The 18657-nt window shown below is 39.3% G+C and overlaps 1 protein-coding gene across 1 annotated transcript in view; it reads left to right on the top strand.

Annotated features, from left to right (window-relative positions):
• Positions 1–18657, top strand: part of MALRD1 (MAM and LDL receptor class A domain containing 1) — a gene marked incomplete at both ends in the record, with an annotated part of 671257 nt that overhangs the window by 71128 nt on the left and 581472 nt on the right. The window contains 4 exons of the mRNA XM_080717079.1: positions 6062–6160; positions 6788–6934; positions 13108–13274; positions 17397–17489. Coding sequence (XP_080573205.1) covers positions 6062–6160; positions 6788–6934; positions 13108–13274; positions 17397–17489 — 506 coding nt within the window. The remainder of the gene's footprint in view (positions 1–6061; positions 6161–6787; positions 6935–13107; positions 13275–17396; positions 17490–18657) is intronic.

Genomic DNA, 18657 nt, shown 5'->3' on the forward strand with positions numbered 1-18657 from the left:
TTATATTTACCTCTTAATAGCTTTGAGCTCTCGGATTGAATGCATTAAATGAAAGGAGATATTTGAGATATCTGGGAGATTTACTGATTGATAGTTTGTTGAATACCATACCAGAATACATACCACGTTTTTGTGGTGCTTGAGATTGAACCCAGGGGTATTTTACCTTTGAGCTACACTCTCTGCCTTATTTTATTTTTTATTTGAAAATAGGGTCTCATTAAGTTGCTGAGAGCATTGTTAAGTTGCTGAGGTTGGCTTTGAACCTACGATCCTCCTGCCAACCTCCCAAGTACTGGGATTACAGGTGTGAGCCACCGTGCCTGGCTGACATACCATTGTTTTTGGCTATAAATTCCAGTCTGGTGGCTAATGGTTGGAAAAGAGTAGTTTACATTTTAAAAACACATCTAATACCAATTGACAAAGACACATTTTAATTCTGTGTAATTTGTATTTCACTATTTTACTATTTTTGTTTATAAAACTTTTTATCTTTTATAAATAGTGACAAATTTAAGATAATTTATAGCATTTAATTGAACTATGACCAGTATTGAATTATCTTGCTCTAGGGGGCAGAAGATTTGTAGCTTTTATATGAATCTACAAAAATTGCATTTTTTTGTTGTTTCATGGGAATCATTATTGTGCAAACTTGGCTTCTTTTATTGCCAACCTTCTTTAATTGCGCATGCAGTTTTATTTTTAGTGTCTGATACTCAAGAGGATTTGCATATTCATCATTTGTAAGTGCCCATTATGAGAAGCCAGATTATGGGTGTATTGGTGAATCATTTTCAAAACAAATCGCTTCAGCTTAGCTTTATCACAAATAAAAATATAAATGATTTATGTAGCACTTAAAATATTTTTTAAAATCTCATTGACTTTTCTTAGATTATTTATGCATTCCTTAGTTATAGAAATACTTACCATACATGTTTACTAGGCCATGAATTGTTTCAGGTAGTGGGGGAACAGCGGTGAAAACATGAATGTAATCGTCACATTCACAGGGCTGAAGTTTTAGCCAGGAATGGAAGATACTAAGCAAGTAACTAGACATTTACTTTATGTCAAGTGGTGAGCTTTTCTGTGGTGTACAAGTAAACATAGAACTAGATATGTTCCAGAAGTGAGGGCAAGATGGAGAAGTTTTAAACAGAGTAGTCACCATGTTCACGTCTAAGCTTATTATCTGAGCAGAAAAGCCAAGGAGTGGGCAGGACGAGCCCATGAGTATCAGAAAAAACTAAATGCAAAAGCCTGCATGAATGAGCCTGATTTTCATGAGGAAGGTCCTATGTGGGAAGTACTCCTATTTTTCCTTTGCATATAATGGAATTCTACGAAAGGGTTTTAGAAAAGGGGACACGATTTCACTCACATATCTAAAGATTGTAGTGGGGTCAAGGGCAGTGACAGTGTGGCAGGATAAAAGGTCATTACTGTAATCCAGTAAGAGATGTTCCCTTGAGCCAGGGCTGCTAGTAGTGGTGGTGTGAAATGTAGTCATATTCTGAACACGTTTTGTACTAAAGGGATTTGCTGATAGTGAGAGAAAGGAGCTGAGACACGAGGATTCCACATTTCTTGCCTGCGCTAGAAAGATGGGGTTGTCATGCAGTGAGATAGAAAACATTGCAAAGAGAACGTTTGGGTAGAGAGAGATCAAAAGATCACATACAGATCTCTGTATATTGAGGTGTCTTTTAGCCATCCGAGTGAGGGGTCTAAGTTGGCGGCAAGATATCTGAGCTAGAGTCCAGCAAAATATTTGAGCCCAAGATATAATTTTAGAGACGTCAGAAAAAGTTTTACAAGTATGAGATTGTGTGATATGGAGTCTATGAGTGTGATGAGAAGGGAAGGGACTGAGTTCTGGGGAAATCTGACTCTGAAGAGATGACAGAAAACTGGGAAGGGAAATTGAGAAAGAAAGCTAGTGATATCAGAGGAAAACTATGTACTGAAGTGTAGGGAAGAAATGTTTCCAGACAAAGGAAATGATCAAGAATGTCCAGTATTATTGGTACATAAGTATGTTTAGAACCAGGCATGGTGGTTCATGACGATAATCCCAGAACTTGGGATTCTGAGACAGGAGGAGTGCAGGTTCAGTGCCATTCAGCAGCAACTAAGAGAGACCTTGTTTCAAAAAAAAAATTAATTTTAAAACAGGGCTTTTTAATTTGTAAAAAAAGAGGGTGTAGCCGGGCATGGCGGTACATGCTTGTAATCCCCATGCTTGGGAGGCGGAGACAGGAGGATCGCACAGGTTTGAAGCCAGCCACACTGGCTTAAGAGACCCTGTTTCCAAATAAAAATATAAAATAGGTCAGGGAGTGTAGCCCAAAGGTAGAATGGTTTCCTGGAACGCCAGTACCACCCCCCCAAAAAAAAAAAAAAGAGGGTGTAGTTCAGAAGTAGAATGACTCTGGGTTTAATTACTAGGACCAAAAGGAAAAAAAAAATATTTAAGAGGAAAAACAAATCCGATATAATAGTATAGAAGTTGGCCTCGATATATCCAATTTTAGTAGCACGATAAAGGTAAAAAATAATAAAAAAATGTATGAAATACTGATTCATGCAGTGACATAGATGGACCTTAAACATATTATGTTAAGTGAAAGAAGCTGGACCCCAAAGTCACTTAGTATATGATTCAATTTATATTAAGTGTCTAGAGTGGGCAAATCCATACAGACCAAGAGAAGATTAGTAGTTTCCTGGGTCAGGGAGAGATGGGAGAATGGAGAGTGTGAGTAAGAATTCATGACAATGGGAGGATGGAGAGTGTGAGTAAGAATTCATGACAAAACACCTGAGGAAATCATCTTAAATGAGCAAGCAGGTCTGTAGCTTGGTTTCAGAGGGTTCATGGTTGGATGGCTCCATTGTGGCAGGCCTGAGGTGAAGCAGAGCGGTACATCAGAGAGGACATGGTATAGCGGCTGCTGACCTCATGGTGATAAGGAAGCAGAGAAGGAGAGAGGGAGAAAGGGAGAGAGAGAGAGAGAGAGAGAGAGAGAGAGAGAGATTGATTGATTTTGACAGACAGACAGATGATGAACAGACAGACCAGTATCAACACATAGCTCAGTGACTCACTCCCTTCAGCCCTTCAGCTAGGGAGTTTCTAGCACTTCCCAGAGTCAGCTGAAGTCACTGAGGATCGCAGAGCCTCAGGCTGTATGGCTTCCCTCAAGTCTCTCCTCTGGACATGGCCACATGGGGACCCAGCCTCCAACATCTGAGCCATTCTCAGCCTGAGAATTCACAAACCCAACCAGGAATCTGCATCTCAATCAGCATTCTCACTGCTGTGGTCCAAAGCCACTGACCACGCAACTTAGAGGAAAGGGCGGTCTCTTGGTTCAGTTCTTTGGAGATTCTGGGTTCAGTCCATGCAAGACTAGGGCCTGGAGCTCAGGGCGTGGTGGAGGGAAGTAGAGAGGGGGAGGGCATAGGCTTCGCTCTTACATCATAGAGGCTGGAAGGAAGAGAGTAAATAAGTGAGGAGACTCAAGACACAAGCACAGTCCCTAAGACCACAGTCCCAGCACTCATCTCTCCAGCCGAGGTTACCACCCCACTAGTAAATCCAGCACAGTAGATTCACCCACTGATGAGGTTTACATCATCTCAATTACATCAACGCCAAGCTCCAATAAATGCGCTCTCTTCAGGGAACACTGTATGTGTCACCAAAAAGCACGACTAACAGATATGGGGATTTATTTTATGGGGGTGAAAATGTTTTAAAATTTGATAGTAGTGATGATTATACAACACTATGAGCTTACAGAAAGCCATGGAATTGTACACTTTAAAGGAGCTTAAGTGATACATTTTATAAAATATAAAATTTTCTCAATAAAACAACTCATTGGGATGGTTCAAGATAGAGTATATCTGGAGGCTCTCTGGAGTCTGTGATAACAGAAGCACTTTGAGAAGTTAGTTGAGGGTCGTTAGGTTAGTAGAAGGTTATCTTAATACCGGTAGAGTTATGACTAGGTACTAAAGGAAGTAATCTCATACAGAAAGAGAACACGGGATGCAGATAATAAGAGAGAAAATTTCTAAAATTATTCCTTAAATAGGCAAAGGGAGAAGGAGTGGCCCAGAGAGGAGCGTGAACAGCTTGCCGGTCACAGGCGGAGAGGAAGGTAGACAGCAGTTTGGCAGGGAGATGGACGGACGGGTACCAATTCCTTCTGATTTCTTTCATTTTCCAAGTGAAATGTGCAGCAGAATGATAAACTAAGGAGCATGAAATAGGAAGCTCTGGGAGTAGAAGGAGGAACAGAAAACAGAATAGTTGTCCAGGAGTAAAGAAAAAAAAAGAATTAGGATCGCGATGATCAGGAAGGAAATGGTCACAGGCGCGAAGCAGTGCAGGAAACACCGTTGTGGGCCTCTTCATCCACGTCTGACTTCACTGATAGGCTGCGGTGGGGTGGGGAGTATTTGCCAGGGCTTTTGCCATAAGAGTATAGGGAAACACCACAGGGGCCAGCAGATGATCCCCTACTGCACATCTGTAAGAAAGGGGATGAGGGCAGGATGCTGGATGAAAGGAACTGGAGGAATTGTCGGGTCAAAGGTTTGGGCCCGGTGTGGTCAAAGTACAGTCACATGCTCGGTGACGGGGCGCATTCTGAATAAGAAATCGTTATGCGATTTCACGACGGCACCACATCACGGAGGGTATTACACAAGCTACGGTGTCTGGGACATTACTCGGTGACGTAATCTCATGTGGGGGGCACTGTTCTCTATGTACGTCTGTCATTGGTTGAAATGTCGTTGTGCGGCACAGGACAATGCTGTTAGAGTTGAGACACTAATAGGAGTGAGTTGGAAAAACAACAAGATGGCTGGCGAGAGGGCCATTTTGAAATAAGAAACCAGGAATGGTGGCAGGCTGAGACAGGAGGTTCCCAGGTTTGAGACCAGCCTCAACCATTTGGTGAGACTCTCGGCAACCTAGTGAGACCCTGTTTACAAACAAACAAACAAACAAAAATTAAAAAGGGCTGAGGTGTAGATTGGAGGTAGAATGTCTTTTGATTCAATCATTCAATCACCCTGTCATAACCCCCCACTTCACACACATGCAGAAAAAGTATTCAAAAATAGGAAAATATTATCATCATTTGCAGTGAAAGTACTGAATTAGCAAAGTTGTGTCAGGTCTCCTGTGAGATCATCAATCAGAAGAGACGAAGAAATTGAGAAGTAAGGAAAAGTGAATGTTGAAATGCCAAGCAAGTAAGTCAAGAGCCCAGATCTTCAAGGATTGGGAGGGAGTGTTCCAGAGTCTGGACGGCTGCAGGGGCTGGCCCAGGGAGAGGCCATTTGATGTCCATACTCAGTGCCTCGGGAGGTGAGAGCAAGGCTGCCTGGGAGTAGACAGGCTGGAAGGGCAACACGTCTGCTCTTAAGCCCCTTCAAGCTTCTTCCCACTTCTCCACCCCCAGATACCGGCTTCATTTGATTATGGCTTTTGAGAAGACGGCTCCAGTGCAGATGCGGCTTCTGGTTAAAGGGTACCGTGCGTTATGTTTGACACGTGCCCAACTATAGCAGCAGGCTCTCGATTTCAGCACTAGGGCCGATGAATTGCTTTTGTGGAAAACGGACGGTGTTGCTGGGGCTTGCCAGTCATCTCAGAGATCTGATTAAAGTATAGTTCAAACAGTGCTATGTTGATGTACAAAGGCGTCAGTACCAGTCTCACTGGCCTGTGTGGGGTTGAGGGGAGCAGGTAGGATGTAGAGGGAAACGCACCAAACGCCGCGGGTGTGTGTTAGTGTCACTGTGATGTGTAAGTACAATGCAGCAGTAAAAGAACGAAACAAGACCCAGGAGCACTGTGGTGTTTCCTTCACGTCCTCTCCCTCTCCTTGCATCTTCAGGCTTCCTAAGGAACGGCGCTGCCGCAGAGAGGACTCGGGTGGAAATTTTGTAGAGTGAACGTTAACATTTTAAGAACTACGTCTTTCGTAGCACTCACATCTCACCGCTTGCCCGTCTTTAAATTTCTCAGATGAGAGTCTACCATGTCCAGTCCTGAATCCTGAGCAGGAATCCTGCCATCCAGATGCGGAGCTCTGCAGATTTGAGTCTACCGAGGAGGAGCTGAGACGTAAGTGCTCAGGGGAATGCCCAGCTTGTTGGGATTTGCACGATCAGGAAACTCAGAGACCAGTAACGGGAATATGCACAGGCCAGATTTGTTGACACCAGTATCATGTTTTAGCTGCAATAAATGGTGAATCTGGTTTATTAAAACAGTGAAAAATACTTTAGTAAGTGCGCTTACTGAAGGTTAGGTTTTATGCAATAGTCTTATTAAAAATCACCTTAGTACTACAAATGTTTTTCCTTTACAATTTCAATGTAATTTTTAATAACATGTAACTTAAACTAATTCTAGAAAGTAATTAATATTAAATTGTATGTTCTTTCAAAAAGTGAAACAAAAACAATGATACAATAGAAAATAGGATTCTGTCTGTGTTGACAATGTATTCTCATTGGAAGGATGTCTATCTGGCTGAATAAAGAACTTAGGTAAAATCGAGTTGCTGAAATATGCTGAGGCAGTTGGAATCAAAGCTTCCAGACGTGTGTGTGTGTGTGTGTGTGTGTGTGTGTGTGTGTGCACGCGCACTATCATCTGAATTAATTACAACACAGGACTTAATTACTCCTAGGTAAGCAGCCACCTTAAACTATAAGAGTCCACCAAGCTGTCTTTCCTTCCTCTTAGCATGTCAGCCCTGTGGATTCGATTTTGACATGTGTGACTGGACATCAGAAGCATCTGCTGGGCAAATGTCCTGGACACGCACTAAAGCCAGCGAGATCCCTGTAATAGGCCCCGCACCTCGGCGGGATCGCAGTAGTGACGACGAAGGTAGCAAGTAAAACATACTGTACTTGATAAATGGGTCTTAGAATTAGGATATATGGTGATGGTTAATAAGACATTGAAATCAAGGATTTTGATGAATACACTGTATTTTATTGAAAGTATATTATGCCATAGATGTTGAAAGTGAAAAAACTAATCATTTCCAGCACTGTAAAAGAAAAAATATACTATACTAAATATCTTTGTTTGACTTTTTATTATTCCCTTATATTCAGGAGAAATTAGATTTTGTATAAACAAAAAAGGGTTAAAAGGGTGTGTGTGTGTTGGGGGGGATTCTCTATCACTGAGCTACACCTCCAGCCCTTTTAAAACATGTTGTATTGGGTCATGCTTCCTCAGCATGTACTGGCCTTGAACCTGTGACCTTCCACTCAGCTTCCCAAGTACTGGTGTGGCAGACGTGCACAGCCGCTCCCCTCCCCTCTGGGAGTTTATCAAAGCGCCATCCCTCTTCCTCACTCCTGTGCTGTCAGTGAGTTGCCTCTTCATATTCTAACATAATAATTAGTATTTTCTGTTCCCTTTTTTTTTTTTTTTTTTGGTACTGGAGGCATTCTACCTCTGAGCTATACCCCAAGCCCTGTTTTTATTTCTTTATTTGGAAACAGGGTCTCACTGATTGCAAAGGGCCTTGCTAAGAAGCTGAAGCTGTCCGTGAACCATGATCCTCCGGTCTCCACCTCTGGAATGCTGGGATTACAAGCTTGCGCCACCACGCCCGGCCTTTCTGTTCCCTTTTCACCCATTACTTTTCTGTCTTTTTGGGGGTGTGGGTTAGAGGAGATATTGTTAGTATTTTATTTTTATTTTTCCTCTGCTTGTTTGGAAGACTTACTTTATATATCTTATTTAATGAGTATTTTGAATTTTTAAAATCTGTTCTTAGTATTAAATTTGTTACCCAAATCCAAAATGTTCAATATTATTGTCTTCTCAAATTTGAGACAGACACTTGCACAATTTAACTATTATTTTACTCTTTTCTGGTCTTGAGTTACAGTTTTTTATTTTTTTTTCCAATTTTTAAGTTGACAATGTAAGTTTTTTTTTGTTTATTTTGGCTTTTTTGTTGTTGTTCTATTGGCGCTAGGGATTGAACCTACGGACATTGTAGATCTGAGCTATACTACCAGATGTATTCAAATCTATTTTATTTTCTATTTTGAACCAGAATCTTGATATGTTTCTGAGGCTGGCCTTGAGGCTGTGAGCCTCCTGTTTAGCCTCCCAAGTACTAGAATTACAGACATGTGCCACCACGCTAGGCTTATAACTAAAGTCTTTATCTTTACAATTACTACAACGGTGTATTTTATCTTTTCTTTACTCACCGTTTTTTTTAAATTTTACATATTTATTCTGCCTATCCATGAGCAAGGGAGATATTTCCAACTTCCAAGGTCTTCTTAAATTTCTTTCTTGAATATTTTATGGTTTTCATTGTAAGGGTCTTTTATGTCTTTGGTTAGGTTTATTCCTAGGTATTTTATTTTATTTTATTTTTTGGTTTTGAGGTTATTGTTTTCTTTATTTCTTTCATTGTGGACTCATTGTTGGCGGAAAGAAAAGAAACCGAATTTCTTTAGGGTGATTTTGTATCCTGAAACTTGGTTGAATTGGTTAATCAGTTCCAGTCATGTTTTGGTTGGGTTCTTTGGGGCTTCTAGATAAAAGATCATGTCATTTGCAAACAAGGATAATTTTAATTCCTCTTTTCCTATTTTAATTCCTTTGATTTCCTTCCCTTGTCTTATTGCTGTGGCAAGAGTCTCGAGGACTGTATTGAAAAGGAGTGGTGATAGTGGAGTCCTTGTCTTGTTCCTGATTTTAGAGGAAATTCTTGCAGTTTTTTCCCCATTCAATAGATGTTTGCTTTGGGTTTATTGTTTATCGCCTTAATGATGTTGAAGTACGCTCATTCTATTCCAGTTTTCTGCAGTGTTTTTAACATGAATGGGTGTTGGATTGTGTCAAGTGCTTTTTCAGCATCTATCGATATAATCATGTGGTTTTGTTCTCAGAACTGAGGATGTTTTTAAATTTGCTTAATTTTTAAATAAAAGCATTTGGTCAGACAGTGTTAGTACGACAGTTGTTTACTTTCTAATTTTGAAGTATGTGGTGGGTGTCCTTCTTTAGCCATGGTGGTAACTACTGTAATTGAGAAGTCTGAATTCATCTAATCCTTCTCAATTTAATGCAGATTTTTAAAAGAATTATTTTTGATGTTTTAAATTTTATCTATGATTGCAGTTGGGAGTATTTAATTTTTCAATGCTTATACCATATATTTCATATAGTTCATCATTTTGAAAATCATTTGTATTCTATTCAAATAATTTTCCCTTATTTCTGTTCTTTTCTTGTTTTTCTGCTAGCTATAACTAAAGAGATAGCTTAAGCTATACTCTGCAACTTGACTGATCTCTTTTATTTTCTCTATTATTTGCTCTATTTTGATTTCCATTTGAGTGTTCTCTTCTGAAATACAATTTTTCTCTGTGTCTCTGTTCAGTCTACATTATATTCTACTGATCATTTAATTTCTATACTTTTCATGGGAGTACAAGTACCTTATAACTACAACATATTCCTACACCCCCCTTTTCATCTTTTGTATCACTGTTACCATATGTTTAACTTATATATAAACTATAGTAATCAACTATATGATCGTGGCCAGATATGGTGGCACACTCCTGTAAACTCAGTGCTTAACAGGCTCAGACACGTGGGTCACAGGTTCGAGACCAGCCTCGTCAACTTAGTGCTCATCAACTAAGCAAGCTTGTGAGACCTTTTATCAAAATAAAAACTAAAATAGGGTTAGGGGTGTAGCTCAGAGGTAGAATGACCTTAAATTCAACCCCCAGAACCGCATATTACTATTATGCTCTTGACCAAATTTTTTTTATTAGGTTCATTAAAACAAATGTCTGGCCGGGCGTGGGGGCGCATGCTTGTAACCCCCACGCTTGGGAGGTGGAGACACGAGGATGGCACAGGTTCGAAGCCAGCCGTGCTGGTTTAAGACACCCTGTTTCCAAATAAAAAATATAAAATAGGTCTGGGAGTGTAGCCCGGAGGTAGAAGGGTTTCCAGGAACCCCAGTACCCCCAAAAGAAAAAACAAGTTTTTGTTTTATTTTTATTATTTTGCCCTCTCTTCTTTCTTTTATGTAGATCTAAGTTTCTGATGTAGATCATGTTCCTTCTCCCTGAAGGATTTCCTTTTTTATTCTTGACAAGAGGGTTTATAGAAGAGATTCCAGTTTCAGAAAGTCTTCAGGTTATGGGGTGCTTTTGCAAGATACAGAATTCTGGCTTGATGATTTTTTTATATCTCGACACTAAATATTTCACTTTATTTTCTTTTTGACTGCATGGCTTACAAGTGCTGTAGTATTTTATTTTTGCTCCTTCATAGATAAGAAAATTTTGCCTTTGGATTCTATTAAGATTTTTTCCCTTTTTATTTTCTGCAGTTCTAACATGACAAGTCTACTTTCTTTTGCTTTCTTTGTGTTTATTTTCAGGATTGATCCTATTTGGCATTTTCTGAGTTTCCTGGGTCTGTGATTTGGTGACTGATGTTTGGGAAATCCTCTCTGGGCCCCTCAGCCACACTGAGCTCAGCTTAGGTTTGCCAGAGCAGCGCTGGTTCCAACACTTTGCGCTCTCGGGCTTCCACTGTTGTGAGCTGTGATTTTGTGTGTCATCCACTCTCCAATCATGGGGCAGGGGCTACACAGGGGCAACACTGATTTCTCTGATACACCTGTGAAGACCTGCTGATTTTCAGCCTCTTCAGTTCTCTCATTTTTAAATGCTCAGCTACTTACATGCTACCTGCAAGCCAAAAATTTTGCTAGTGAGATTTGTCTTCTCTGCATCTCCATTTTCTTCCAGTGCATCTTTATCCCTTCTTGTGCAGTGATTTTTTTAAAAGTGGCATTATTTAGCTCCTTCTGTTTATCTGAATAAGAATACTGGCTTAGGGTTTCAAACTTCACGATAATTGTTGGCGTTCTGCAGACTCCCTGGCTAGCGAGAGTCCCTGGTGGCGACTGTTTTGCTAATAGGTGTCCTTACCCCTTTTTGCTGGCTTCTTTGACTCGCTCCTCTATCTCTTTTGCAACATTCCAATTGGTCACAGCCCCAGCTGCCACATCACGCTTCTGGCCCCTAGTTCCAAGAGTCCTATAGCATCAGCTTGCTGCCCACTTGGTACACCTGTTCTTTACTCATCTTTTGAAAGATTTTTATCTTGTGTTGTGGTAGAGAAGTTGCTAAAATAGAAGGCCGTGAATCCAGGCAGCCTCCTGAAGGAAAGGTCGGAGGTCACATAGGTTACAACTCCAATAGGTCACAGCTTGCTCAGGAATTTCCTGCAGTCGCTAACTGCCACATTTCTACTTCTATCAGCCTGGCTGCCTACTTCTGCCCTTTACTCGATAAAATGAGAGCTCACATGGAGCCAGGGGCCGGAGTTTTTCAGGAGCTTTCATATTTTTGGCCCGCCTATGTAATAAAGTTTCTTTTTTTCACCCTAATGTAAATTGGGTCATTTATTTCAGAAAATTTCTGCAACAGTATTGATCCCTATCTGCTTTTTTAAATAGTTTTATTTTGTTTGTTGTTTCTTTGTGTTTAAATCTGAGTCACAGCCGGGCGTGGTGGCTCAAGCTTGTAATCCCTTCCCATGGGAGGCTGAGACAGGAGGATCACACGGGTTCGAAGCCATCCTCAGCAACTTAGTGAGAGCCTGTACAAAATAAAGTACAAAATAGGTCTGGGAGTATAGCCCAGAGGTAGAAGACCTCTGGGTTCCATCCCCATTACCACACACACACACACACACACACACAAAATCTGAGACAACTTTTTAATTTACCATGCTATTTTGATTTAAGAATTTTATTTAAATTTTAATTTTTGGTGGGGAGTTGTGAAGAACACCTATAGTCCCAGAATTTGGGACGCAGAGGCAGCGAGATCACAGGTTCAAGGCTAGTTACAGAAACTTAGTGAGACCCTGCTTCACAAAACAAACAACAAAATAAACCCAAACAAAACATTAAAAGGGCTTGGGGTGTAGCTTAGAGGTAGAATGCCTCTGGGTTCAATCTCCTGGATCAGAAAGTTAAATTAAAATTAAAATTAATTAATAAATAAATTTGTAGTCTTTTAAAATCAAAGGAGTATTTATTAATTTACAAGAAATGAAACATTGCGGGCTTTATTTTGAAAAACAAGGAAATCATAGAAATTTCTTTTCATCTCTGGATTGCAAATATTTTTGAAATCAGGAGCAATCTAATTTGGTTTCAAATATAGGATGAAAAAATTGGTTGCCATTTATATGTCTTATAAAATCTAGAGATACAGTTTAATAAAACTATAGATATCTAATACCGCCATTTGTTTAATAAGAAAGATTCTAAATTTTATTGCCTTAAACTAATTTTTTACATCAAAGTAGGAAGATAATCAAAAGATAAAATTATTCTAGCGAAATAAAGAGAAATTCTTGAGTAAAAAAGTGCACTCTGGCATTTTAAAGAAAATTATAATAGCCTGTTGGTTTAGCAATTTTCATCTTAGATTTAAAAATATTGAATTTTAATATTTAGGATGCCACCAAAATTTAATTTTAGGAATTAGAGAAGTAGGTTTTAATATCCTTGAAGGTCATATATGAGTCAGGCATGGTGATGCACACATGTAACCCCAGTACTTGGGAGGCTGAGACAGGTGGTTTGGGGTTTGAGGACAGCCTCTGCTTCAGCAAGCAGGAAAACTCTCAGTAACCTATTGAGAATCTGTTTAAAAAACAAAACAAAACAAGAAAAGAGGCTGGGGTGTAGCTTGGAGGTAGAATGCTGTGGGTATAATCCCCAGTAACTAACGTGCTTGTGCCTAGACACAAACACACACACACAGACAGACACGCAGACACACGCCCGTTCATATATAAAAATGAAAACCTATCATTTGCAGTTGATATAATACTTTTTAAATATCATATTATTTTAAATAAAATATCTGTATTTCATACCTGTTTTTGAAATCTTCAGAGATATAATAATTTTGTTTTGGACAGAAGGCAGGCAATCATTTTTCTGAATTGCTTCCTTTTTCTTTGTTTTCTAGGTTACGCGGTGTGGGTCGGGGCCGAGCATGCCTTTGCTCCCCGCCTTGCAGACAGCAGAGCCCTTTTGAACAGCTCCCTGTGCCGCTGCCTGGGCAGGAGCTGCCGGCTCCGGTTCTACTACTCAATGGAGAGCAGTGTTCTGAGAGTAGGACTGCATCATAAGGAGGTAAGAACTAGCACCATTCAAAGTCATCAGGTGCAGGAACGTCCTACCCTCGGCGACACTTGCTTCTGTTTCTCAGTTGTGTAGGCTTAAAATACTCAGTAATGACTAGCCAGTATACTTTTACAAAGAATTATTAAGAAACCAGTTGAAGAAGTACTATCGTGTACAAAATGTCAATGTGATTATTTCGTAAATTGTTAAAATTCACGAAAGTGAATCGAAGAAGCTAGAGGTCTTTAAGAAGAGACTTTGGGGTCCTGCGTTGTTAGATCTCTGTTGAAACTCTGATGTGATGTTTTGGATTTTAGAGCTATGTATCACTAGAACTCTAATGATGGTGGAAGCGCCAGGTGTGCTGGTGCGCACCTGTAATCCCAGTACTTGAGAGGTTGAGACAGGAGGATCTCAGATTTGAGGTAGAATGCCCCAGGGTTCATTCCCCACTGGCACACACACAGAAAGAAATGGAGGTATGAATTATTAAAAATGTGCAATAGCATTCTCCTTGTGTCTTTGGAGCTACATATAAAAAGTGAAAGCAAATTATCTTTATATGCCAAATAATAATAATAATAACAATAATAATAATAACAACAAACAACAATAACAACAACAACAACAACAACAGAATCCTATTATTATTTAACTACCAAGTAATTACCAAGAGTTCTTATCTCACATTATAAAAAAATAAGTCAATCCCATAGAACCAATCTAGTGTATTAACCAGAACCCGCTGGGTGTGCTGTGTAGAGAGTATTGACAGGTTGGACTCACTGGCACGCCGGGTATTCTGCGAGGTATCCTGTCTTTTCTGGGGCTCTGTTTGCTATTCTGTGTACATATAACATGATGGTTGCCAGAGCGAAACCTGAATCAGAGTACATTCAATTTCCAATCTGATGTTTTATCATAAACTTAAAGAAACTCCAAATATATCATTTAAATACGGTATCTTATTGAAAATAATCATTTGTATCTCTCATGGATAGAATGCTGTTCTGCCCTCGGAGCATTTATACAGCTGTACACATGTATCTAGTGAGAATGTTAAGGGTAATTTTTTGTTATTTACAGAGAAGGAGCAGGAACTAGGAAATACAAGGGAAGCCAAATTTTAAGTACAATCTTCATTATTTTAAAGTCTGCCTGAGTCACAGCACTTCTAGTTTATATTATTTAGATATTCTGGCACCGGATCTCTACCCATCATCTATAAAGTAATAATTATAGTGGTGGCCTTGCTTTTATTTGAAGGAGTGTTTCCAGGGCAATGAACCGTGGATAGTGGGGTAACCCGCTGTGGTACCTTTTACATCTTTTTATTTTTTATTTTTATTTATTTTTTGAGGGTCTGGGGATGTAACCCAGGGGCATTTGACCTCCGAGCTACACCCCCTGCCCTATTTTTTATTCTTTATTTTGAAACCGGGTCTCACTGAGTTGCAGAGGGCCTCACTAAGTAGCTGAGGGTGTCTGCGAACCGCGATCCTCCCATCTCAGCCTCCCGAATGCTGGGAGTACAAGCGTGCGCCACCACGCCTGGCACCTTTTACATATTTTTAAATTTCCCATTGTCAAATAGAATGAATAAAATGTGTGGACAGGAAAAAATGCCTCAGAAATTCATTTTTTGCATGACAGAGTTTTTAAAGCCTTAAAGAATTTTCCTTAAAATAAGGTTTTTACCAAATTGCATGGGGTGCAATCAAAAGTATTTAAAGAAAAATAAACCTTGGATTTTATAGCTTTGGTTTCTTCAGGGAAAAAGGATAAGCTGAAATCTCTAAGACATGTGGTAATAAAATATTTTTCTTAAATGGTAAATCAGCATTATCAATCCTGATCTGGGGCATCAAATACATTTTGAATTTATTTTATTGATTGGTTAATTTTTAGGTAATAGAAAATTAGAACAATACTAAAAGATCCTTTTGAGGCTGGGGATTTTGGGTTTACACTGACACCTGTTAAAAATAACGAGCAAGCCGGGCGTGGCGGCGCACGCTTGTCATCCCCGCGCTCGGGAGGCGGAGACAGGAGGATCGCACAGGTGCGAAGCCAGCCGCGCGCTGGCTTAGGAGACCCTGTTTCCAAATAAAAATGTTAAAATAGGTCTGGGAGTGTAGCCTGGAGGTAGAAGGGCTTCCAGGAACCCCGGTACCACCAATAAATAAATAAATAAATAAACAAATAAATAAATAAATAAATAAATAAAAATAACGAGCAAGTCTGAGAGGAAGAACAGAAATAAAATGAAAGCTGCCTGCGTTTTGGTGGAGGCGCACTTCTTTGCCATTGTCTGTGTTGTCAATAAAATAGGGTAGAAAATCTGAATCTCATTAATAATATGCCACTAAGTTCACATACGAAAAGTGAGGACCCTTGAAAATGTATAAAAGCATATTCATTTTCAGGTAGAACAGATGAAAATCAATTAGTCATTGGGGAAAAAAAGAACATGATTACTTTAAATTATTCTCACAAAAAGAGCGTGTGGGAAAGGCTGCACAGTTTACCAAGCAGTGTCGCTGGAAATGCGGGGAGAAGGGAGAGTGTCTTGATGATAAAACCTGGAGTCATGTAGGAAATCCCTGTGGGGGGGCACTTTCTGTGTGTCTCAGTGTTTTGTTACTGATTTATTCTGCGATGGCGCGGACACCATGAGCTGAAGATGTGCCCACGTCTGTTGCTTCATTCTGGTTTGGAAGTTTGAAGAGTTGGTCTGAATGAGTAATGTCGTACAGTCCGTTGTAAAGGGTGTAGACCAGCTGCGGAAATAGACTGTAGTATGGAGTATTCCTCAGAGCACAGGATGACGTTGGAAAAAGATTTACTTTTAGAAAACCTTGGGCATGAATAAAATCAGTGAAGCTGGGTGAAAAAGTAAATGCTTACAAGTATCTGAAAAGTCGTGTCATATGTTCTTAGAATTACAACTATATGACACCTTCCCTTGCTGCCTCCAATCTACACCACAAGTCAGTTGGTGAGCAGAGCCAGTCTCAGAGCGCAACCTGAGACATGTTTGTTATTCAACATAGTTTCATTATTTTGATACACGATACTTAAAAGCATCCTTAGGTAACTATGATGAACAGTCTGGTCTGGCCTTTCCAGGGAAATGTCAGATGAAGAAAATTTGCTCAACAGGGTGCAATGGTGCATGCCTGTGATCTCAGTATTTGGGAGGTGGAAACAGGAGGATCACAGCTTCTCAGCCAGCCTCAGCAACCTAGCAAGGCCCTCGGCAGCTCAGTGAGACCCTGTTTTGAAATAAAAATAAAATAGGGCTGGGGATGTAGCTCAGAGGTAGAATGGCCCTGGGTTCAATCCCCAGTAAAACACACACACACACACACACACACACACACACACACACACACACACTAGAATGTTTGCTAAAATCATGGTCATAAATCATAAAGACTAATACCATAAGCATAATTATGGAGTACATTACTGACTTGTATTGAGTGTTTTACCTCATAGTATATAGTAACACTATCATATATTGTGCAAACTAAGAAAATTACCATTATAAAGGTACTTGGCATAGCATGTTCTTGAAGAGATAAAAAGACTTTTGCCAGAATGACAAGAAGAGTCAAATTGTGGAAAAATAATATCCAGAAAATAATTAAGTTTGTTTGGAACTTGGAATGAATTTTCCCATTGGTAAAAAATAATATTAATTGGGAAGGTATAGAAAATGTATCCAAAACTTTTTTACTTATATTCTATTCTATCTGCTATTTCTTTTTTTCTAGTACCATGGACCTATTGGAAAATGTGATAATATTATTAGATATCATTTAAATTGCTGCCATTATCATTTGCTATTTAGAATTTTAATTTTGATGTGCAGTAGTACTTTAAGATTTTATTCATGTTTCTGTTCTATGTTAATACTCTTGACCTGTGAAAAAAGGCAGTTTTGCTGAGACAGGTATTATTGTCTTAATTTTTCTTTAACATTATTCAGCGTATCATTCTTACCACCATACTTTAGATTTCCCAGTACGTAATGTCACTCAGATAGGGAAATGTGATCAGAGAGCACGTATGTAAGTGTGAGGTAGACTCTGTGTTATGAGTAATATCTTTCTCTTCAATTCAAAGGAAGAAGAAATATTTTGGACATACAATACATCAACTCACAGCAAATGGGTGAAAGCAGATGTACTGATACCAGAAGGTCTGAGGATGTTTAAGGTACAACAGGAAATAAACAAGTTTTTTTTTTATCATAAGTTTAACTTTAAGCTTTGCAGTAGTGGAATTTATCATCCATTGCTAAATTTACATTAGCATTTAAATTAGAAATGTAGACTTGTTTATTCGGAGAGAGTTATTACACAATTCTCATTACACCTGGCCATTAGCAGGCCTACTTTCCCCATGAGTGGAGGAACTAGAGTGTGTCTACCTTGGATCAAAACTCATTCACCCTCTGCAGATCTCTCTAGGTCCCCAGCTACATGCACTGCACCCAGGATAGCACACTGCGCTGCAAGGTAGATAAAAGGTAAATTGGTATTGAAAATCAGAGGAGTGGACGCCAGTGTTTTGAATGCATTAATTCATATAGTTGTAACACATGGATGACTGTCTCTATACCAGGATACGTCTGAAACATACATGTTCACAGTGAAGGCTCAGTAAATTGTCTCTTAAAAAATAACTTGAGCCGGGCATGGTGGTGCACGCTTGTAATCCCCGCGCTTGGGAGGCGGAGACAGGAGGATCGCGCAGGTTCGAAGCCAGCCGCGCTGGCGTAAGAGACCCTGTTTCAAAAATATAAAATAGGTCTGGGAGTGTAGCCCGGAGGTAGAAGGGCTTCCAGGAACCCCAGTACCACCAAAAAAAAAAAAATAACTTGAGATTTTGTGTTGTACATAAAGTATATAAGTATATTCATACTGGACTGTGGTATAAAATCATGAAAAATATTGGTTTTTGAAACACCATTTCATTTTTTTATAGTAGTAGCCCATTCGTACATTTTCCCATGCGTTAAAGGAAATTACCCCCCAAATGATAAGGGATAACCACATAAAAATTTAGCGTCCCATACACGGTGAGTTTGAAATTTCTGAGTCTTAGCATATTTGTAGCAATCTTAAAGTTGAGGTTTAAAACATACACTATTGAGTTAACATTTTGACACTACTTTAATTTCTTATAAGCTGACATTTATCTTTATAACTTCTGAAACTCCAGAAAAAGCTAGTAATTTGATAAGAAAAGGATGAGATTTATTTCCTTTCGTTGGTGCTTTTTGTTACTGAAATTGTTCTTTTCCGCACATATAATTGCTCTTAGATTCTTTAAATTTTTAATATAATGTGCTTAGTTTCTTTTTCACAAACTAAAGATTAAA

Source organism: Muscardinus avellanarius, assembly GCF_963383645.1.
Source record: "Muscardinus avellanarius genome assembly, chromosome: 20".
Classification (NCBI taxonomy): domain Eukaryota; kingdom Metazoa; phylum Chordata; class Mammalia; order Rodentia; family Gliridae; genus Muscardinus; species Muscardinus avellanarius.